Source organism: Oncorhynchus gorbuscha, linkage group LG26 (genome assembly GCF_021184085.1).
Source record: "Oncorhynchus gorbuscha isolate QuinsamMale2020 ecotype Even-year linkage group LG26, OgorEven_v1.0, whole genome shotgun sequence".
Taxonomy (NCBI): domain Eukaryota; kingdom Metazoa; phylum Chordata; class Actinopteri; order Salmoniformes; family Salmonidae; genus Oncorhynchus; species Oncorhynchus gorbuscha.
Genome location: NC_060198.1, coordinates 14307683 through 14331875, shown reverse-complemented (window position 1 = coordinate 14331875; position 24193 = coordinate 14307683). Strand labels below are relative to the sequence as shown.

At 44.5% G+C, this 24193-nt stretch overlaps 1 protein-coding gene across 1 annotated transcript in view; it reads left to right on the top strand.

Moving 5' to 3' along the window:
• The window catches only part of LOC124016470 (probable helicase with zinc finger domain), a 56764-nt gene that overhangs the window by 22934 nt on the left and 9637 nt on the right, over window positions 1–24193 (top strand). Inside the window, 11 exon segments of the mRNA XM_046332045.1 lie at window positions 2904–3022; window positions 6283–6428; window positions 6977–7124; window positions 8245–8428; window positions 9413–9641; window positions 13956–14223; window positions 18955–19006; window positions 20051–20238; window positions 22215–22437; window positions 22569–22651; window positions 23392–23893. Of these exon segments, the coding sequence (XP_046188001.1) occupies window positions 2904–3022; window positions 6283–6428; window positions 6977–7124; window positions 8245–8428; window positions 9413–9641; window positions 13956–14223; window positions 18955–19006; window positions 20051–20238; window positions 22215–22437; window positions 22569–22651; window positions 23392–23893 (2142 nt within the window).

The following is a 24193-nucleotide window of genomic DNA, read 5'->3' as shown; positions in this document are numbered from 1 at the left end:
GAAATGCAATTTGTCCCCTGGTTCTTAGCCCCCCCCCCCCACCCCTTCATGTCCGACTGCCCCTGCTCATCAACTGAACAGAACCTGCCTTCCCAGCCTCGAGGCACACTACAGCAGAGCGCGTTGGCGCCAGCCTCACCTTTGGCTGGGGTTAGATGGCTGGGGTTAGAGGTCACCTAGAGGTCACCTGTAGAGCATGTTGTTAATGACTCTGTAGTGTCTTTGTAGACTCTTAACTGACGTACAGGGTGTCATTCATAAAGAACCCTTCTACAATAGATGGTAAAATGTGCTTTATTTCATCTCTTGCTCAAGTGCGACTGCAGTTCCAACGCTCAACATGAATACAAATGTTGTCGTGCATTTTGCAAAAGGCTTTGTTGTATAGCTAGGTGTGGCCTTACACTATACAGAACATGAATGCATTCCACTCCGGTCTGTTTTGCTAGTACCAAACGTTCAAGAGAAGTCCACCAACCCCTTCAATGAATCCCTTTCTCCACCATCATGTGAAGATGTTGAGGCGTTTGGACACGGCTGAACAGTGGTTGTTTCTTCCCCCTCTCCCTGCCTGCTCTGCTCTGACTGTCCTCGACTATGCCGTTACATCCTCATGCGCCAAGCAGCGTTTGAGCCTTCTAAATCAGGGTTACCGCTCGATCCTTTTCGAACGTCTGCAATACCAGCTTTAGTGTGTGTGTGTATAGGGGGCTACTCTCTGACGTTGAGGTAGAGAAAGAGATGGAGAGATGATGGCAGAAGACAGGCGTTTGACAGGTGTGTGTACATGTGTTCACTTTTTTCTCCGGGGTCTTTTTGCTGTCTGCGATCACAAAGCCAGACGGATCAGAAACCAAAAAAGATAAACTGTACATAACCTTCTCATGGGCTGAGCAATGTTTGAGTATTTTAAATGAGGGATACCACCGCTCCAATCCTTTCAAACGTCAGCGAAAGCAGCATTGGTGTGTTGAAGATGGATATAGAGAAGGGGTAGAAGGTTAACTAACCTTGTTGCTCCAATGTGTTTTTTGATTTGTGTTTGGGGGCGGCAGGTAGCCTTGTGGTTAGAGCGTTGGGCCAGTAACCGAAAGGTTGCTAGATCGAATCTCAGAGCTGACAAGGTAAAAATCTGTCGTTCTGCCCCTGAAAAAGGCAGTTTAACCCACTGTTCCTAGGCAGTCATTGTAAATAAGAATTTGTTCTTAACTGACTTGCCTAGTTAAATAAAGTTGAAATAAAATAGAAATCACAAAACCAGACAGGTGAGGGGAAAAAAACAAGCTGGAACAAATATCCCATCTAAAGAAGACCTACAAGTTTACAGAACGAATAGTAAATGAGAGTATTCGTAATAGTTTATTTTTTAGAAAGTTAATCTCTGATCTTTTTAAAATATTTGAGGTGCAACAACTAAGACCACTACATCGGAACTATATAACAGCTCTATACGACAGAGCGAAATTATACATAGCAGCTCTATACCACAGAGCAAAACTATACATAGCAGCTCTATACCACAGAGCAAAACTATATATAGCAGCAAAACTATTCATAGCATCTCTAAATCAAATCAAATTGATTTATATAGCCCTTCGTACATCAGCTGATATCTCAGTGCTGTACAGAAACCCAGCCTAAAACCCCAAACAGCAAGCAATGCAGGTGTAGAAGCACGGTGGCTAGGAAAAACTCCCTAGAAAGGCCAAAACCTAGGAAGAAACCTAGAGTGGAACCAGGCTATGTGGGGTGGCCAGTCCTCTTCTGGCTGTGCCGGGTGGAGATTATAACAGAACATGGCCAAGATGTTCAAATGTTCATAAATGACCAGCATGGTCGAATAATAAGGCAGAACAGTTGAAACTGGAGCAGCAGCACGGCCAGGTGGACTGGGGACAGCAAGGAGTCATCATGTCAGGTAGTCCTGGGGCATGTTCCTAGGGCTCAGGTCCTCTGAGAGAGAAAGAAAGAGAGAAGGAGAGAATTAGAGAACGGACACTTAGATTCACACAGGACACCGAATAGGACAGGAGAAGTACTCCAGATATAACAAACTGACCCTAGCCCCCCGACACATAAACTACTGCAGCATAAATACTGGAGGCTGAGACAGGAGGTGTCAGGAGACACTGGCCCCACCCGAGGACACCCCCGGACAGGGCCAAACAGGAAGGATATAACCCCACCCACATTGCCAAAGCACAGCCCCCAAACCACTAGAGGGATATCTTCAACCACCAACGTACCATCCTGAGACAAGGCTGAGTATAGCCCACAAAGATCTCCACCATGGCACAACCCAAGGGGGGGCGCCAACCCAGACAGGATAACCACAGAGCAAAACTATACATAGCAGCTCTATACCACAGAGCAAAACTCTACATAGCAGCTCTATACCACAGAGCAAAACTATACATAGCAGCTCTATACCACAGAGCAAAACTATACATAGCAGCTCTATACCACAGAGCAAAACTATACATAGCAGCTCTATACCACAGAGCAAATCTATACGTAGCAGCTCTATACCACAGAGCAAATCTATACATAGCAGCTCTATACCACAGAGCAAAACTATACGTAGCAGCAAAACTATACATAGCAGCTCCATACCACAGAGCAAAACTATACGTAGCAGCAAAACTATACATAGCAGCTCCATACCACACAATATCAAAATCAATCCTTATCCAATGAGGTTGTGATGTTACAAGCGTCATTACCGATGGCATCCACCATAAGCACCACAGACCAATGCATTGTTAATGTCTTGAACTTGCTAACCTGCAATGACCCGTGCACCATTTGTTTCAAGGAGCCCAATGAATCACCACCTCATGATAATTAATGGGTCATATGACGGTGCTCTGACTGAAATGGTTTGTGTTGTTCTGTGTCCACAGGGCTCTTCTCCCACATCCTATTGGACGAGGCGGCCCAGGCCATGGAGTGTGAGACCATCATGCCTTTCGCGCTGGCCAGCAAAAGCACCCGCATCGTGCTGGCTGGAGACCACATGCAGGTAAAACTGTGGTTTAGGAGGAGGTTTATGATGTCATTGGTTTGAACAAACTTTGACCTTTGAAACAAACTCTCACTGTAACTCCTTTTTTTTTTTTTAGGCCTTGATTTATTTATTTTTTGGGTCAGGCCTTAATCGTATTCTCTCATGCAAATGACCTCTGCGTTCTGCAGACCTTTGCCAAGCTAACAAATAAAAACCAGTGTATCGCCCAATTCCTTTACATTTCCGTGTGCTTTGGACTCTGTCGTTAGCCTGGGGCTAACTTCACATTGGCCGTGAGTGAAACAGACTGAGGAATGAAAGAACTTGTCAGAGAGAGCATGTTTACCATTCACAGTCCAGTCAGACGAGGCAAACTAAACGAAACTCCCCCTGTCATTCAAGCTTTGTGGAACACTCCAAAGTAGCCTCTTATTTCCGTTTCTTTTTGTGTTCTGGACATTGTGTTTATTTTAGTGTGACAGGATTAAGAGTGGGCAGTAGATAAATACACCCCGAGGGAGTTTAACCGTGCGATAACGGTTTTAATTATTTCTCCACTCCTTCCTCCCTGAAGGAACAGCGCCTTCAAACACGCTCAATTCTCCTCTCCTGCTTCTCCTCTGTCACTTTCTTTCTCTTGCTCTCTCTCCCTCTATCTCCCTCTACATCCTAATCTGTTGCACATTGTTTGTGCGCTACGTGTCTGTTGCCAAGGAGGATTTGTTTGCCCCTCCTCCTACTCTCTTCTGTCTTATCACGCTTCATTATGGGATGTTTTGTGTCTCAGCTGAAAGAAGTAGGCTGAGAATAGTGAATGAAGGTCCCCAGCTCCTGTTGACTTCAGGTCTTCTATCTGCTGTTCGAGCCTTGTTTAAATGCCTGGCTGAACTTTTCCCCTGAGACTGGGAGGTTCAACCTGGAGCTACATTACCACAAACACAAAACAATCTAGTTCAGCCAGTGTCAGATTAGAGGTAATTGCTATTGGGGGGGGGGGTTTGTGTCTTCAGCGCGCATCTTAATCAAAGTTGCCGTTGAAGATGTTTCCGGAGCACCTCAACGTGTTACGCTAACTTTAACTATTAGTATGTCTTATTGTTGCGTCGTGGAGGGAACCTGCAAGTAAGCGGTCAGTTGGACAGTGTTTACCATGTTGTATCCTGTACAAATGACGAATAAAACGTGTAACTTTACAAATCACGTTAATGGCGCAACATCGCAGCAGAAATGTAGCTACCGATGATAAGATGCTGGCCACAGGTCCAAACATTTTTCGATTTAGAGACGTTTGGATGGGAACTCATTGATTTGGAGCATTGTGTTATCTACACGGATTGCATGACTCGAGCTGTCGAAGAGCAGACGAAGTCTGTTCCGCAAGTCAGATGTACAGTGCTTTGCGAAAGTATTCGGCCCCCTTGAACTTTGCGACCTTTTGCCACATTTCAGGCTTCAAACATAAATATATAAAACTATTTTTTTGTGAAGAATCAACAATAAGTGGGACACAATCATGAATTGGAACGACATTTATTGGATATTTCAAACTTTAACAAATCAAAAACTGAAAAATTGGGCGTGCAAAATTATTCAGCCCCTTTACTTTCAGTGCAGCAAACTCTCTCCAGAAGTTCAGTGAGGATCTCTGAATGATCCAATGTTGACCTAAATGACTAATGATGATAAATACAATCCACCTGTGTGTAATCAAGTCTCCGTATAAATGCACCTGCACTGTGATAGTCTCAGAGGTCCGTTAAAAGCGCAGAGAGCATCATAAAGAACAAGGAACACACCAGGCAGGTCCGAGATACTGTTGTGAAGAAGTTTAAAGCCGGATTTGGATACAAAAAGATTTCCCAAGCTTTAAAACATCCCAAGGACCTCTGTGCAAGTGATAATATTGAAATGGAAGGAGTATCAGACCACTGCAAATCTACCAAGACCTGGCTGTCCCTCTAAACTTTCAGCTCATACAAGGAGAAGACTGATCAGAGATGCAGCCAAGAGGCCCATGATCACTCTGGATGAACTGCAGAGATCTACAGCTGAGGTGGGAGACTCTGTCCATAAGACAACAATCAGTCGTATATTGCACAAATCTGGCCTTTATGGAAGAGTGGCAAGAAGAAAGCCATTTCTTAAACATATCCATAAAAAGTGTTGTTTAAAATTTGCCACAAGCCACCTGGCAGACACACCAAACATGTGGAAGAAGGTGCTCTGGTCAGATGAAACCAAAATTGAACTTTTTGGCAACAATGCAAAACGTTATGTTTGGCGTAAAAGCAACACAGCTCATCACCCTGAACACACCATCCCCACTGTCAAACATGGTGGTGGCAGCATCATGGTTTGGGCCTGCTTTTCTTCAGCAGGGACAGGGAAGATGGTTAAAATTGATGGGAAGATGGATGGAGCAAAATACAGGACCATTCTGGAAGAAAACCTGATGGAGTCTGCAAAAGACCTGAGACTGGGATGGAGATTTGTCTTCCAACAAGACAATGATCCAAAACATAAAGCAAAATCTACAATGGAATGGTTCAAAAATAAACATATCCAGGTGTTAGAATGGCCAAGTCAAATTCCAGACCTGAATCCAATCGAGAATCTGTGGAAAGAACTGAAAACTGCTGTTCACAAATGCTCTCCATCCAACCTCTCTGAGCTCGAGCTGTTTTGCAAGGAGGAATGGGGAAAAAATTTAGTCTCTCGATGTGCATAACTGATAGAGCCATACCCCAAGCGACTTACAGCTGTAATCGCAGCAAAAGGTGGCGCTACAAAGTATTAACTTAAGGGGGCTGAATAATTTTGCACGCCCAATTTTTCAGTTTTTGATTTGTTAAAAAAGTTTGAAATATCCAATAAATGTCGTTCCACTTCATGATTGTGTCCCACTTGTTGTTGATTCTTCACAAAAAAATACAGTTTTATATCTTTATGTTTGAAGCCTGAAATGTGGCAAAAGGTCGCAAAGTTCAAGGGGGCCGAATACTTTCGCAAGGCACTGTACATTATCTGAACCAAAAGTAGGTGTAGAATACATTTGGATCAAACCAAATATTGCCACACATGTACAGTTCCAGTTATATTGACTACAAATGCATAGAAGACACAACTCCAGTCAGGCTGTATCACCACCTGCACATCCCTGTTGCATTAAAAAGAAATAAAATAAAAATGAATGAAGATGCATTTTACTCAATGTTTTTGGGCTGCCCTCACTTCTCTACCTCCATCCCTCTCTTTTCCCTGTTCCCTCCCTCCAGCTCAGTCCGTTTGTGTACAGCGAGTTTTCTCGAGAGCGCAACCTGCATGTGTCGCTGTTGGACCGGCTGTACGAGCACTACCCAGCCGAGTTCCCCTGCCGCATCCTGCTCTGTGAGAACTACCGCTCCCACGAAGCGATCATCAGGTAGGTGTGAACTTCATCACGTCGCCGGGACTGATCCAATTTTCACCCCGACTCTGCAACGTCGTTTACAATTGAGGGATTTTATGCAGACAGAAGACTTGACGGTTCTTCTTGGCTATTGACAGACATTAAAGCCCAATGTACACCGAGTCCCATGACCACCCTTGTTAAACAATTCTCAGATGGGGAAGCTGACATTTTTAAGTGGTGGTTTATGAAAGAAGCTTACGCAATGGGTTTGTAGTGGTTTCTCCACCTTAAAGTGGTCTTGGTATTTTATCTAATGCTTTTCACTCACACACATTTACGTTTGGACAGCATTGTGAATGCACATTCTTTACAAGAACCTCAAAGTCACTAGGAACGGCAAGGAACACACGGAAGGGAAAACTACCAAAAACAGATGGCACCATTGTCGAAGAATAGCCACAATGCACGCAACCGTATCCGTATACAACGCTTCATGCAACCATGCTTTTCTCCACTGACGCAACTGACATTTTGTGAAGACCCACTGATGTTAAGTCTCCCTCCCTCCCTCTCTTCAGCTACACGTCAGAACTGTTCTACGACGGGAAGCTGATGGCCAGCGGGAAGCAGCCGTCTCACAAGGACTTCTACCCGCTGACCTTCTTCACGGCGCGCGGCGAGGACGTCCAGGAGAAGAACAGCACGGCCTACTACAACAACGCAGAGGTATAAACCCTTTTGTTCCCTGTACGCCACTGACTTAGGACTGCAGCGATGGAATGAATTACATTTTGATTGAATTGAACTGGTGCGTTCATGGTGAATTGAACGTTGATTTGAGTTGAATTGGTGCATTCATGGTGAGTTGAAATGGTTAATCATTCAATGGAATTGAGTTGAAACACACCCCATTCAGTCAACATTACTTTGATGTATTACTTGTGCCTCATACTACCGCGCTTCACAACCAGACGTTTGACACAACCACTAAATGCTAATTCCTTGTGAAAGTCCAGCATTTAAACCAGGCACTCCAATGACTGAGTTTGAAATTGAGAGGTGCCTCTGCTAAATCTGAGGGGCAACTTGCCAAGTTGACCCCTGAACCCAGCTGACAGAAGCTGCCCAATTAAATTGGATCTACTCCTATCACAGCGCCGCGCTGACCTGTCATAGACGCCACAGGAATTACCCTACCTCCCTTTGATGACACCGCGCCTGTGTCAAACGGTTTCGCGACATTAGCATGTCATAGGTTTAGGTTGCCTTGATTTAAGCGTGTGTCCTGTTTGTCTGCTGATGTGACGTCTGGATTCTCCTAGTTTTTTTTCTTCTTCTCTCCTCTTGGCTGAAAAGGCCCCTTGAGCAGCAGTCATTTCCGCCGTCTCTTTATCTCTGCTTTCTCTAAGTGTTTTAAGCCCTGGTTAAGTACTTTGGTGAGTCATAAATAATGGCAACAACTTACAATGGACTTTCTCCTGCGTTGCACTTGTAAAGATTCAGTGGACACCAATGGAAGACGAAAAGGTTTTTGGCGGGAGGCAACAGGGCCGAGGCGGGGTGCCCTGCCTTCCAGGACAATTGTTTCTATCCAGGACCACGAAAAAGCGCCCCACCTTGTAGTCAGTAGGGACTGGGGAGTAGGGTGAAGTTGCCCCTAGACGCTGATCTTGGGTCAGTTTTGCATTTCCACCATTTATGGTTAAGGCTAATATTGGGGAGGGGAAGCTGATCCAAGATCTGTACATAGGGGAAAGCTTCACCCCAGAGAGATGCCGATTTTCAGACATGATCTATGAGAAACACTGGCACTTGTAACCAGTCTCTCCCTCCTGTGTTACCCGAGGTCTTTGAGATCGTGGAGCGGGTGGAGGAGATGCGCAAGAAGTGGCCGGTGGCGTGGGGCAAGCTGGACGAGGGCAGCATCGGCGTGGTGTCGCCCTACGCCGACCAGGTATTCCGCATCCGCGCCGAGCTCCGAAAGAAGAGGATGCACGAGGTCAGCGTGGAGAGGGTGCTCAACGTCCAAGGTGAGAAGAATACTATATTTAATCCATTTCCTTACAATTGTTTATTTCATTTAACTTACGACACTACATTCCACTGTAACCCATGGCGCAGGCGGCCATTTGGCACATATTTGCTATCAAATAGAATGAGAATGTCAATTACCGCAATCACAATGGAATTGTAACGATCAAATTCCATACTACTCATACACTGAAGCATTTACAGGACTTTCACTGTGGAACTTTCCTGTTCTCCCATTTTCAAATTCTGTTTTGGCATTCTAAGACTGCAGAGGTTTTTAAAGTGTGACCCTTCCCATTTCTACCCGACAACTCCCGTAATTCTTAATGACCGTGTGTGAGATGTGAGGCCGGCGCAGTTGGCAGCAGCACTTCACATCTTCCCTCCTAACATAGTCTGTCTCTCATCTCCCAGCTAGCAGCTTCTCTCGTCTCCGGGACGAGGCGAATGCTCCCAGTGGCAACAAACACTCTCACACACACACTCTCACAGCCATACGCTGCTGCTTCCAGCTCATTAACTCTCTCATTAAGGAGAAGATGCAGCGATCAGGACGGATCTCACAACACACAGTTGTCTCTGTTTCTCAATGTGGTGTTGGTGTACAGTACACACACACTAGCTGGAGTTTGGGTGTGATTTAAAAAAATAATAATTGTATTGCCAAACTCCCAACGCTTTGTCATGAATAATTTCTGCAGTAATTGGATCGTATTTTGGGTCATGAATGATGTCAGTGCCTGGCTGAGGTACTTGGATCATATAATTATTATTATGTAATGAATTAGTAATTGTTTCTATGAGATTAATATCCACGAAAGAACACTGAATATGACCAGTGGCACTTATTGACCTAATGAAAAAGCATTGTATGAATGCAATTCATTTCTAAAACCATACAACACACTAGCTCCTCAGTGCTGGCTGAAAACTAAGGTCTGAACTGGCCTTGTATGTTCCCCCCTTCCCCTCCCTCTCTCCAGGTAAGCAGTTCCGGGTGCTCTTCCTGAGCACAGTGCGCACGCGGCACACCTGCAAGCACAAACAGACGGCCATCAAGCGCAAGGAGCAGCTGGTGGAGGACTCTACAGAGGACCTGGACTACGGCTTCCTGTCCAACTACAAGCTGCTCAACACAGCCATCACTCGCGCCCAGTCCCTGGTGGCCGTGGTGGGAGACCCCATAGCGCTCTGCTCGGTGGGCCGCTGCAGGTACAAACAAACAACCAGGAAGTGTTGTCATGGGTTAGGGCCCTGTTTTTGATTACTTAAATGAATCCTTCCTTGAAGAAATCCCTGATCTGACATGGCCGGATTGGTGAAAGCTATACGGTAGAACTGTTGCTTACACCTATCAATCTGGGTTAGATCAGTGATTACTCCAAGCGATGGAGGTAGGATGGGTGTGATTTTATAGTGCTCAAGCAGGGTCTGGTGTTTTCCCTGGTCACGTCCTAGTCATCCATGTATTGCACTAGAAATGTTGCTGTTCATGTTCCATTACATGTTCTGAAGGCTCACGGTAAATGTTACGGCTTGCAGTGTGGGTGGAAGGGGCACAGTTGGTGTGTCAGCTGTGCAGGAGGAAGAAGTAGCACAGTGGGGGTATATGTCCCTGCCAGGCTGGCTCGCTCTACCTCTGCCCCACACACTCATTCACACACCCTCCCCAAACCCTCTCCAATGCACGCCCGTGGAGTGTCAGCTTAAGATGACATCATAACGCCAGGCCCTGACTAAGCCATTGACATCAGCAATGTGCTCTGGAAGGGTGGGGCAAGGGTGCACTACTTAGGTGTTCTCCAATGGAACTGAAATATGGGGGGGGGTGTGTATGGAATTTGGTGCAGCTATTTGTGACCTATAAGAGTTCTCATCTTTGCCCTGAATGGTATTAAGCCAAAATCGACACTTTGCCTAGTTCTGTGTTGTTTACGTCTGAATTTTCCCCATATTCAAAGCGTCTTCAGGGCTGGGGCACAGATTCTGCTACCCCATTGCAAACACACACACACACACACACACAAACAACACCCCCACGGCGCTCACCAACCCCCAGCTGCAGTCCCTCTCTCCTGTTGTCATGGCAACTGTTGAGCGTCAGCCATTCGCGGCATCCGGCTACGGCAGTTGTTTAGAAAATGTCCCCCCCCCCCCCCCCCCCCCGGTTAAATCAATAGCGCTAACGAGGAAGAAGCTCTGTTTAGATGGACTATCTGGTCATGGCCCCATAGAGTAGGCTGCACAGTACAGGCGCACTTGATGTGCATACACGCTCGCTCATACACACTCTCACACACATGGCGGGTGGGAAAGAGGAGGAGCATGAAAGGGAGAGATGATTGGGGCGTTGACTCATTTTCGATATGTCACAGAACCCCCCCCCCCCCCCCCCTTCCATGTTGGTAAGAACAGGGCACTGGACACACACCCACCACTCTGCTGTGCCTGTCAGATAAGCCAGCGGGTAGCCACAAAGGTTAAGCAGCCCGACTACAGAGAGAGGCCATGGCAGTTCGATATGGCCATGGCAGTTCGACCGACTATGATTTTTCAACACCGATACCGATAATTGGAGGACCAAAAAGGCCGATACCGATTTAATCGGCCGATTTTAAAATAAAATAAAAATGTATTTGTAATAATGACACTTTTTAACTTAATATAATGCATCAATAAAATCAATTTAGCCTCGAGTAGATAATGAAACATGTTCAATTTGTTTTAAATAATGCAAAAACAAAGTGTTGGAGAAGAATGTAAAAGTGCAATATGTGCCATGTAAGAAAGCTAACGTTTCAGTTCCTTGCTCAGAACATGAGAACATATGAAAGCTGGTGGTTCCTTTTAACGTGAGTCTTCAATATTCCCAGGTAAGAAGTTTTAGGTTGTAGTTATTATAGGACTATTTCCCTCTATAGCATTTGTATTTCATTAACCTTTGACTATTGGATGTTCTTATAGGCACTTTAGTATTGCCAGTGTAACAGTATGGCTTCCGTCCCTCTCCTCGCTCCTCCCTGGGCTCGAACCAGCAACACAACGACAACAGCCACCACATCAAAGCAGCGTTACCCATGCAGAGCAAAGGAAACAACCACCCCAGTTTGAAAAGCTATTAGCGCGCACTAACTAGCCAGCCATTTCACTTCGGTCACACCAGCCTCATCTCGGGAGTTGATAGGTTTGAAATCATAAACAGCGCAATGCTTGACGCACAATGAAGAGCTGCTGGCAAACGCACAAAAGTGCTGCTTGAATGAATGTTTACGCGCCTGCTTCTGCCTACCACCGCTCAGTCAGATACTTAGATACGTGTATTGCTCAGTCAGATTATATGCAACACAGAACACACTAGATAATATCTAGTAATATCATCAACCATGTGTAGTTAACTAGTGATTATGGTTGATTGTTTTTTATAAGATAAGTTTAATGCTAGCTAGCAACTTCCCTTGGCTTACTGCATTCGCGTAACAGGCAGTCTCCTTGTGGAGTGCAACGAGAGAGAGGCAGGTCGTTACTGCGTTGGACTAGTTCACTGTAAGGTTGCACGATTGTATCCCCCGAGCTGACAAGGTGAAAATCTGTCGTTCTGCCCCTGAACGAGGCAGTTAACCCACCGTTCCTACGCCGTCATTGAAAATAAGAATGTGTTCTTAACGGACTTGCATAGTTAAATAAAGGTGAAAAAATAAAGGCGCCCAAAAATACCGATTTCCGATTATTATGAAAACTTGAAATCGGCCCTAATTAATCGGCCATTCCGATTAATCTGTCAACCTCTAATACATATATAACTCTCCACAGTGAAAGATGTCACCAAGCAAATCATGATCTCTCTTATCTTTTTTGACGCTTCTACTATTGCTCACATGATTCACATGGTCTTTCGTGAGTGACGTGTGGAATACAGTCGCGCTCTTGATGAATGCACATCGAATAAACAAACAAATTGACGGTGAATTTACAAATTTAATTTGTTTTACGGATTGTGTACAATTGAATTGAATTCGCCATCTATTTGGACTTAACTCAGAATGAACAGATTGTGTTGTCTCTGTCCATGCCGCCTGTGTGGGCTGGATGTGGGTCATGGAAGCGATGCCTTAAATGTGGGTAATCTGATGAGACGGGGTGGGGGTGGGGGTGGGGGTGGTCTAGCCTATGGGAGGGACAGACTCCGACCATCTTATTGACGCCTGATTTAACAAAAAATAGCCTTCGCAAGTCACTGCAGATCAATCGTATAACCCAGACACACATCTACCTCCCATCCAGCCACAATAAGGAGTGAAGATGCACGTTGCCACTGGAGTTCGAGCGCTGTGTTCCGAGAGACGTGCACTGTACCACACCAGCCATAATTGTGAGGTGCCCTCCATTTGATACCAGCACAAAAACCTTGCATTTTCTTTCAGAGTAAAGCTAGAGATTGATAGAAATGTAAATTCAATACCATTTAATATTCTACAAGGATTTTTCAATTTACTCTTTAAATGGAGTTGAAATGGAACTGACCCTTAAGTTAGGGAGTAGTGAATCTCGCAAGCTTCCGTCATAGTGATGCTTTGTCATCGTGGCGTCTCCACTCGATGCAGTCAAAATAAGTGACAGCTTATGTTCCCTTGGCCACAGGTTCTGCAGTTAATGTGCAAATATGTGAATAATTTCCGTAATTTTTATTCACCCGGACATTATGCAAGTTGTGTTGTTTCCGTACGCTCGCACACACACACCCACACACACAGACTCGTACACGGTCTACTCGTCAGAACTGATCTGTTATGAACATGACAACCCCACTAAAGACATGTTCTTTTGAATTGACAAAGAACTTAATTTGCTTTGGTGTTGCTGCCTACAATAGCCCTTTTTTCAGTGAACCATGATTTATTCATTTATGCTACAGGAGCCATCTACTGTAGTAGGTGGTTTAATAAACTAATTCTGAAAGTAGAAGCCATTCACATGAAGATTCTGTGAAAGATTTGACTTTTATTTAAAGATTTGACTTTTATTTAACATTTTTGACGGGGAGTCTTTTCCAGATGAGCCCTGTATATAGCACCCCAATACACATCAAGATACAATAAACACATTAAACTACACATTATTGTACACAACGATACACAAAAAGCAAAACACAATCATAAAAACCAGACATTTTTCAGTGAAAAGAATGTCTGAAATGCCCTATAGGCACCAATTCCTCCCATTTTAAAGCATATTGTAGATCGTTCCACATGTAAGACGCAAGGAAATGAAAGGCTGAATTACCTAAGAGGAGCAGGGCTTTGTAAACAAAAAGAGTGTAATGATGTGATCTACGTGACTTCAGTCTGAAGCTGTGTGTGTGTGCGTGCGCGCGTTGTGCACTAGGCATTTCTTGACATAATGACTTAAGTCGGCGTGTCAGCAAGTGTGCAACCAAGTGACTCACAAGTCAAGATAAAGTGTATTATGAGAACACGTTCATATATGTCCATGCCACTCACATCACCCCCCTCTCCTCCCCTCTAACAGAAAGTTCTGGGAGAAGTTCATCTCCATCTGCCACGAGAACGCCAGCCTGCACGGCATCACCTTTGAGCAGATCAAGGCCCAGCTGGAGGCCCTTGAGCTCAAGAAGACCTACGTGCTCAACCCGCTGGCGCCCGAGTTCATCCCCCGCGCCCTGAGGCCCCAGCCGGCCCAGCACCCCCATCATCACCATCACCATCACCCACACCCCCAGGGACACACGGCCAGCAAGCAGCCCGGGCCCCAGCAGCAACAGCAGTCTCCTCCGAAGGTAAGTGGGTTAAGCCTGGGGGGAGGGGTGGCAGAGCAGCTGTGGGTCTTTGGTGTGGTGGTGTAATAGGATACTTAAGGTTGGAGGTACTGCGCATTGAGGTCTTGATTGTACTGGTTTTTGTGTCAAGAACTGCAACGCTGCTGGGTTTTTCACGCTCAACAGTTTCCTGTGTGGTCCACCACCCAAAGGACATCCAGCCAACTTGACACAACTGTAGGAAGCATTGGAGTCTGAATGGGCCAGCATCATGTGGAACGCTTTCGACACCTTGTAGAGTCCATGCCCCAGCTAATTGAGGCTCTTCTAAGGGCAAAAGGGGGTACTCCTAGTGTTTTCTACACTCAGTGTATATTAAGCGAACAATGATGAGAGATGGGGCTGGCACAATTACTTTATAACCATGTAACTGACCGTTATGGATGAAGACAGTCATGAAAATAAAATAACCATAACTGTAAAAAATGGTATAAGTTTTGTTGTGTGGAACAAAAAGCTGATTGAAGACAGGACGTCCGGGCATTTGAGTCCGTTTCTGCCATAACATGGACTTTACAACATGATGAAACTTTGTTGCTCGTTGCTGAAACAATCTAGGTGTTGTAGCAAACAAGTCTTTGTTTGCCTTAGGCAACGCCCCTTTCCTGCAGCAGCACATGCAGTCAAGTGTGGAGGAGAAACTGTCAGTCTCAACAAAAATAGGATAGGACTGGCCACTTCAGTCTGGTTCCTCTCTAGGTTTCTTCCTTGATTCCTGCCTTCCTAGGGAGTTTTTCCTAGCCACCGTGCCTCTACATCTACGTTGCTTGCTCTCTGGGGTTTTAGGCTCTGTTTCTGTGTAAGCATTGTGTAACAACTGCTCTTGTAAAAATGCTCTATAATTAAATTTGATTGAGAGATGTATGTCATTTTATTTATTTTTTTGGGGGTGAATGTGACCATTTTGCTAACCAATAATCTTCATCCATAATTCCCTGACTGTCAGAGCCCTAATGAGAGGGATGCATGGCTCTGGCTATCAGTATCTTTGTCTTGGTGGTAGTACAAGAGTACACTCAGAACTCGCATAGTCAGTGGTTTTAGAGCTCAAGGAATTCATCTTTTCAATTCATTTCAGTTCAATACAACGTAATTGGTTCCCTCGCGGGCCTTTTTGGAAAACATTTCGGAACATTTTGTACTTTTTGTGGTTACTTCAAGAGTAGTTTCCTCAAGTAACTCCTCTAGATAGTTGTAATTATTATCGCAAAACCATGTTTTTATTTTCAAAAGTGGGTTTTGAAAAGACGAGGAGAGAATAACCGCTTGAGTTTGTACGAGTGCCTTTTGCTTTTTCTTTTTTTCCCCCTGTGAAAATGTTAACTGTTTATCTGATGTCCTGGCTACAGGCGTAAAGGTTAACTAAATCACCACAGCTGCCAAGCCCCTGTATTGCCCACTGAGTGAAGTGGATATCCACATCACACACACTTCTTTGTGCGTACATACACGGTAACACCGAAAAGAGCATACTGGCTCTCTCTCACACACACACGCATACAAAGTATTTACACATTTACACATTTCATAAGCAACCAATCCCTCATACAGGCTCTTACTCTGGGCGGTAAAATGTTTTTAAAAAACAATATACCAGTATTCATTCATGGACCGGGTAGGATTTTTACATACCCTCTATAAAGCTATTTTCATGTTTGATTTATAACGTTAAATTATTCAGTAATGACTTGAAAAAATTATGGTAATCATCCGTTTTTATCGCCAGTTTCTGCTAACAGCTGAGAACGGCTAGTTAACTTGCAAGCACAACAGTCAACGACTTTGGGAGTACAGACCCCCGGAAATTGTCCGACTGCCCCTAGTGGTGAAAGTTACCACTGCACCCGAAGCTGAGAATAAACAGTCAAATAGAATAATTATTCTCATAAGGTTTTTTTTGGGGTGGTACTAAATAGAGGAAATTAATGCAGGAAATTAAGAAATGTGTAAATGCTGGAATTGAACAAATGACTATGCAAATGGAAACCGTTGAAATACCAGAGTTTGAGTTTGCCAAAGAGGATTTTGAATCTCTTTATAAAAAGCCCTACAAATAAGACTACTTCACTGTCAGTTTTGTCCTATTATTTTTGGTTGGTTTGGCTGAACAGTATATATCAATCGGAAAGGAGAAAGTTTATTAATTTGTTGCTAAGCACTAGAACTTGTATTATTCACAAACGTCAGATACCGTCATAATGTCAAAATTTAGAATAGTACCGTGATACAGTATTTTGGCCATATCGCCCAGCCCTACTACCTACTAGGTGTGACATGCACCAACACCTATACACACACTCTTGTATACACATACTCAAATAACCTGCTGTAATAATAAATCTTATGTCAATAAGTTAAAAGACCACTGATAAAAGCATATTCTAGAGGCGCTGCTGCAGCACAGAGAAACGTGCCCGAGCAGGTTTGTTTTCCATCTTGGATGAGCAGACTTATAGCCGTGTGAGCCCATCTTCATCAAGTGTGCATCTGACATTGCTCTCCCTTTTGCGTAGACTCGTTCCGAGCTCCCAATATCTCTGGCCCAATATGGCTGCCAAGCAGGAAATGCTGCTGCCATCACCCGGTGTCCCCTGGTTTGAAGGTGTCTTCCTCCAGCTCTGTCTCGATCTCCCTCACTAGCTATGTGGCACTGGTCATCTGGCCTGGCATAGACCTATAAGAATCTATGCCAGGCAGGTGCAATGGAGCTATCATTAGCCACTGTATTGCACCTGTGTGTATTGCACCTGGAGGTTGGCTTGGCCGGAGTGACATTGAGAGGCGTTGATCCAGTCACCTCATGCTCCTACAGTCATCTATAAAGATAGCGTTTACTATTGACTTCCATGTTTTTTTTTTGCTTGTCACATCTCTCATATTTCTTATCATATATGGTTCGGCTAAATCTAGTACAGATCAACTACAATATCTCACCCCTGAAAATAACACGTTCATATTTTATTTAAACAGCTATGAATATGCTGTATGTGGCAAGACGAGACTCATTATGCCAAGGCAACCTATGCTATTAGATGCAATATTGACTTTGTGGCGACTGCTTTTAACTTCATACTAATTTTCCCTCCATGTGTTACGATGGTTTTTCAAAGGTAGTTTTTATTGCTAGTGTGCACTCTGTTTGTCACGGAACTCCTAACAAATAACTTAGCCCTTATTCCTTGTAATAACAGTCGTAATGCCAACTCTCTAGCCTCGTAGGCTAGTAGTTACTACATTCGCTAGGGGTCTCAATCGTCGGTCCAGGCTGTGCATCATTAGTCTCTCCTAAATTCAGATCATCTGCTGGCTCGAAATTTGAATGAACCCCAGTCCCTGACTACAGTTTGTGCCCCTTCGTTTTAACCACAGTTCCCTGTTTTCACTTCACACGTTCTTTTTTTAAATAGTTTAAACACAACCACAAGAAGCACGTCCCGATTGTCTAAACAGAAACCGGGGGAACCAAACCCGCCATCTAACCGATCACGAGGCGCATCCCCCAAGGGAAAACACGTCAAGTGTTCTCAGTTTAACACCACCACCTAGGCGGGACTGTGTGCCTCAGCTCGGCTACGCTAAGACACGCTGAAGTAGATTACTGCGTACGTTCCTACGTGTATCAATAATACAACGGGTTACAATCCACCTAAAGTCAATTGGATGGAGAACGTCCGTGTTGTTGGTCACATAACAATCAATCAATGTCAGACGATGTTGTCTGAAAAATGGAATCAAATGGAATACGGCCCAATGTTGTGTGCATTAAAATGGAACCTGGTGGCACGGAATTGCCTCTCTTTGTACGGAGAGCGAGAGAAAAGAGTAGATTGAGAGGGAGAGAATTGACATATGTTGGTGCGTGCTTGTGCGAGTGTGTAAGTTGCTTTGGATAAAAGTGTCTGCTAAATTGGCTATGGTGTGTGTTTGCTTGCTCACTCCAGTTAGTGTCAGTCCTCATTGCCCTATAAACAGTTGAAAAAGATGCGTAATGCATACTGTCCTTTAACACTGTAACGACGTAAGGAGAGCGCTTCAGTATGCATCCATCGTAACAGCTATGGAACACCCAGTTCCCAGCTGAATAGATTATGAAATGAGGCACAAGTATAGGATGGACTTTTTCTTTCTTTCTATGAGCACAGAATTGGTCTAATGATTTAAAGAAGCGAGGAGTCTGAAAATAGGAAACCTACGACGTTTTGATGTCTTGGGGCCGGTAGTATTTCTACCCACATGACTTCACCACATGAAAGCCTATTTTGCCTCAGAACAGGATGTTTGAGATGTTTTTGACCCATTGCTTATTCTTTCTATCAGCGCTTTTCACAAGTCGGGTCACGTTAGGTAAAACTCCTGGCCCTAGAATACTATAGCTGCCGCCCTCATGAATCCACACAGTGGCTTTATATTCTTCCAGAGCTGCAGCAGGATGCTTTATCCTCCAAGAATGTTGTTGCCATTTAGATTCAACAGCATTGGCTATTTAAAGCGTTAACCGTGTAGCCATTGTGACCAATGTGACATATGTGGGCCACCGCGGACCTTACGGTTACCGCTGCCTGCCCGCCTTGTCACATAGGGAGCCTCGCTCTCCTCCACTTACTCCCTCCCTCCATCCCTCCCCCTCTTTTTCTATGGACTTCTCTCGCTCCAGCCCTTTCTAAGGATGCCTCCCTCTCTCTTCTCTTCCAGGGGAAAGGTCAACATGTGAACCACACGGAGCACTTCCCACCTGAAGGATTTGGTGAGTGTCCATCTTTTCTCTTCTTTCCATCTAAGTGTTGACTTGTCTATTTGTATCTCTTTCTGGAGTCCATACAAACCACTCGCAGAAAGTCAAGAACACTACACTCTAGCTGTATGTCGTTTGAGGCTGAAGCACTGTCCAAGTCTTTAAACGGCCATCTCTCCACAAACATACTCGAAATGTGTTTAACCTCTTCTCCAAAGAAATACTTATTACTTTAGTCATAATACAGGAAGGACACTATTTATTAATTTTCCATTGATTGGATTCACTTCTCAATGGTTCATGTTTCACTGGGATGTGAAGATTCCGGGTTAGAGAGGTGGATGTGAAGATTCCGGGTTAGAGAGGTGTAGCACAAAGCATAGTGCACCCTACCGTGTAGGAGCGCTGTCACTGTGAATCTAGTCGCCCCGTAATGGAGAAAGCACGAGGGGGGTAGGGGAGAGCTGGATAGAAAGGAGGTATATTGTGCCATCACTTTAGACGGAGAGCTAGAGCGAAGAGAACAGTGAGACTTACCATCATGCCCCCCCCCATCAACTGCAGAGCTTTAGGCCCAAGGCTCATGTGGCAGCTCCTATAAGAACACTGCATGACGCCCATTATAGGGTGTAGTCTGAGAAGACATGAAGTCAGGTTAACTGTTCTTTATCCATGACTGGGGGACAAGGAATTATAGATAAACAAAAGTATCTTTCTTGCTAGATCATCGCATGAGTTGTCTACACTTGAAGACCAACATGGTGCAATTGTTGTTGTGAAAGCGTTGTTGTGTTTCAAATGTATTTAAGACATCTTATAGCCAAAGAAGTACCAATTGTTTGAAAATACAATAACATTATCTCATGGGGAAATTGGCTTGGTCTGCATAGGCACAAATAACAGAGACCAAAACAATGATTAGGTCTAGATAATCAAATCTTTCAGGATTAGCAACAAGACTAGCCACTGCTGTAATGAATATCACTTTAGGAGTAGCAAATCATTAGCAGATATGAACTTTTATTTTCCTCCTCTTCTTCCTCCAACTCTCTCCAGTTCAACCCAACCCTGCGGTGTTGATGGGCAACCCCATCCGGGCGTTCACGCCGCCCCTGGGGGGCACCCCTGGCGGCATGGGCAAGTCCCCTAGTCCTGTGCAGAGGATAGACCCCCACACGGGCGCCAGCATACTCTACGTGCCCGCCGTCTACGGGGCCAACATGGTCATGTCCATGCCACTGCCCGTAAGTATACTGCTACTGGGAATTGTAGTTTATTGTTGAGGAAAGACTCAATGTGTGGGTTTTGGTTTGAATGAATTAAGTGTGTTGCTTTGAGTTGGAAGGTGTTGAGGAACGGGTTAGCTGTGTGTGCAGAGCACATATGCATACTCGCACACACAAAACTGACTTACACAGGTCTTTCAGTTGGTGTTCGTTCTTGGTCTAAATGTACTTTATTTGAGTCAAGGAAACTATACTTTTTTGGTTGTAACATGATTAATTAGTCAAAGAAAAAACACGGACCCATTATGCAATACTACATTTAATTCAAACTTGTCCGTTGGGCTTTGGTGTTATGCCGAGTTGTTAACGAAAACTCAGCAGCGCGTAATGATCGCTAATAGAGTGCCAAAATCCCCATAAGCTTGATTTCGACATGTTCCCTTTGTGTTTGGGCCCTATGTCTACATCCTTCTTCATCCTCCTCTGAAAACAAGACGGAGAACAACACGTTAATTGAGAATAATGACTTCTGTTAGTCTGAACATTTTCAGCTCGGCCCGCAGGGTGAGATTTCACACTCGTTATTCCTCGCTCAGTAATGGAAAGAAAGTCAACTCTCCATCTAACCCAATCTAGGCTGTTTATTTCCCCATTAAACCATAATGGCACATGGCTGATAGAATGAGCGTTTTTAATCAGGATGATGATTTGGCATTGCAAATTGCTGTGTCGACGCACGGAGGGGAAGGCTGTTTTTAAAATTATGTTCTTGTTAGATAGATGCAATCCTTTTTTATGTTCTTCACCGCACTAATTTGGAGTCTTTTTGTGAAACAAAAAATATTATTTTCAGGGCCATTTTTCTTTATTTGAGGTTTTTTCTTTTGCAGATTTTCTTTTTTTGTAAATTTTTTTGAAGATGCTTTTATATAGGAATTTGTTTATTCTATGGACCATGCAAACAATTGGAGAGTCTTCATTCCTTCACATACCACTGCCTCTTTTTTCTTTTTCTCTTTAAAAAAAATACTTTTTGTGGAAATTATGGATGGATGTGCTTTGTTCAAAATTGCCCTTTTCAAAATGTTAATTTTATTCTGTATTTCTGCTCACTGTTGTCAGTCAGTTTGAATCCACTGCAATAAATGGATATGTTTCACTCACCAGCTGGCCTGGCAAGTAGCAGAGTCCAATCCAATATCCTATTGCTCTCCATCTCAGAACCAGATTAATATTTTAACACTGTCTGTTTCCTCCGACCTGCATCAGCCACTGTGCTTTTCACATAGACCGTCAGAACATGGGGGGGGGTGCACTAGTCTAGACCATATAATATTTGATATTATAAACTGGGTGTTTCGAGCCCTGAATGCTGATTTATTTATATCAAAGATCGTATACCACAGGTACAACAAAACATTTATTTTTACTGGTCTAATTATGTTGGTAACCAGTTTTTCTAATAGCAATAAGGCACCCCGGGAGTTTGGTATATGGCCAATATACAACGGCTAAGGGCTGTGTCCAGGCACACCACGTTGCGCATAAGAACAGCCTTGGTATATTGGCCATATACCACACCTTATCGGGCCTTATTGCTTAAATATCTAGCATGGTAGTTCAGCGTGATGCATCAAGGCAAGCTACATTCACTTTTCAACACAGTATCTCCTGCAAATTGTCAGTTGTGAAAGACAATGCATTTTATTGGGATGTCCATGAGAAAAAGGTATCATTTCTTTAATTGGCCTAGGTACCAACATCACTCTTTAGGAATGATCTGTTACCTGGACTTGCACTTATTTGGTTCTAGGGATATGTTCATAATTTATGTAACAGGGACAATGCACTGTAATCAACATTTGTAGAATGAACTTCGATAGAACACCACTGGAATTAGCTGACCTGCTTCCTGTCAACCATATCTGCTCTGACGAGGTGTATTTGATGTGTATTGATGCGTGTGCGTTGATTTATATTGATGTGGTGTCCAGTCTGTCCCCATCCAGTTGCCATGGCCCGGCTACCAGAACCGCTTTGCCATGGACCCACGCATCATGAACCACCAGGCGGCCATGGCCTACAACCTGAACCTCCTGCAGGCCCAGAACCGGGGCTCGCCCATCCCCTACAGCGGAGTCGCACACCCTTCCCCCTTGGGCATGGGCCAGCAGACTAGTCCCGACAAGGAGCTTCAGGCTGATTCCACCAGAAACGGTGTGTAGCAAATAAGTTGTAGTACATCAATGTGGAAATGGGTAGAAAGTGTGAAGTCGGTGTCTTAGCACAGTAACTCACACACAGTACAGAAGCTGAAAAGGTGTCTGCATTTTTTTAACCCCCCTCAGGTAAAATGGACGGGAGTGCAAAGTCCGAGCAGAGCCGGCTACAGACACCAGAGAGGAAGACCTCGGAGATGAAGGACAAACCGGTACGTTGTTGTTGACTCGCTCTGTAGTCACCCTGTGGGCTTAGTTGGTGCTTTATCACAATGAGAAAAAGAACTTTCAATGGGCTCCATTAAAGTCTCTATTTAGCAACAATTCAAATAATACATGATTTCAAAAAAGAGTTTCTTTGCTCACACATATTTAAGTATTGATATAGAGACGTTGGTTGTTAAGCAATAAAAACGACCTGTCTGTATACAACTATGTGGCAAAAGACTGGGTTGGCTTGATTGTTGACGGTATGTAAACTATATTTAGTCTCCAATTTGTATTGAAAACATAAATACATTTGCACAATCAGCACTTGTTTTCTCTCTAATACATCGTTACAATTGTTGGTTAGCGAGCTAGCAAATTTTAGCCATGTTAGCATTAACATGACATCAGTCAAAACACAAAACAACACATGGTATCAAGAACAGGATAAAATAGCTGAAATGAGCCACCTGCGATTCCCCACATTGCAGTTTCTTGTCATCGTTTCTATCCATCTGGCCATCCAGAATCACAACAACACACAGACTTCTGCCCGAGTGAAGCATCGTTTTCGTGACGTTGTCAGCTAACCCATTCGTAGTTAATGAACTATTTAGAATTGATACATGGATAAATGAATACGTATCTAAGTTTAATATAGTTTAATTCATTATGTAGAATTGCTGTATGGCTAAATGAGCAATGTGATTTGTAGCCCAGCTCACACTGTGTTCAACTGCTCCAGGGAGAGTGTGATCCGGGCGGTGGTCGGACTCTGGACTCTCAGACAGATGGACTGGGCTTCCCCAACGCCATGCTCCACCGCAAGGACAACTCAAGCCAAAGACCCCTCAACTACCACCTGGCGCCTCCCAACCCGGCCTTTGCCCCCCATCCCGTGGGTCGGGCCTTCCCCCCACAGTACCCCGGCGTGTCCAGGCTCCCCTTTAGGATGCCGTCCCAGCACCCAGGTGGGGGCCCGGCCATGGGCCAGTCTAACCAGCATCACTCGGCCCAGCTATCACCAGCCTACGACAGTGGCAGGCACAATCCCTCCTTCTTTGGTGGGGTCATGGCCTCCCACAGGGTTGTGCCAGAGACTGAAGAGGAGGGGCCGGAGGACATGGGGAATTCCATGAGGTCCCAGATGGGCCACCAAGGGGCGCACCACCCAGCCCTGTCGCAGCCCAGCCGAGTTAACAGCTTCGGGGAGGAGAACCAGGAAGGAGGCCTGGGAGATGGGATGGGTGAGTTCTACCATAGAGTTCAAATTCTACGAGTGATACTTATTTTTGTCCCCTCTAACCCGGGAGGCTTATTCAAAGCAAGGGAAGAATAATAACAACAAAATAGCAAACGATCTGTAAATGTTGAAAATAAAAAGAAGCTAAAGAATTGTGCTTTTTCACATCTGTAAATATTGAATACTCTTGTGGTACAGGTAGGTATACAGGTATAAATGTTGCGTTAGTCTGGGGTGTGGTTCAGGAGGGGCCAGTTTGGTCCACAGATGGTCCCAGAAGGTAGGCTGCAGGGCTGTGTCCCGG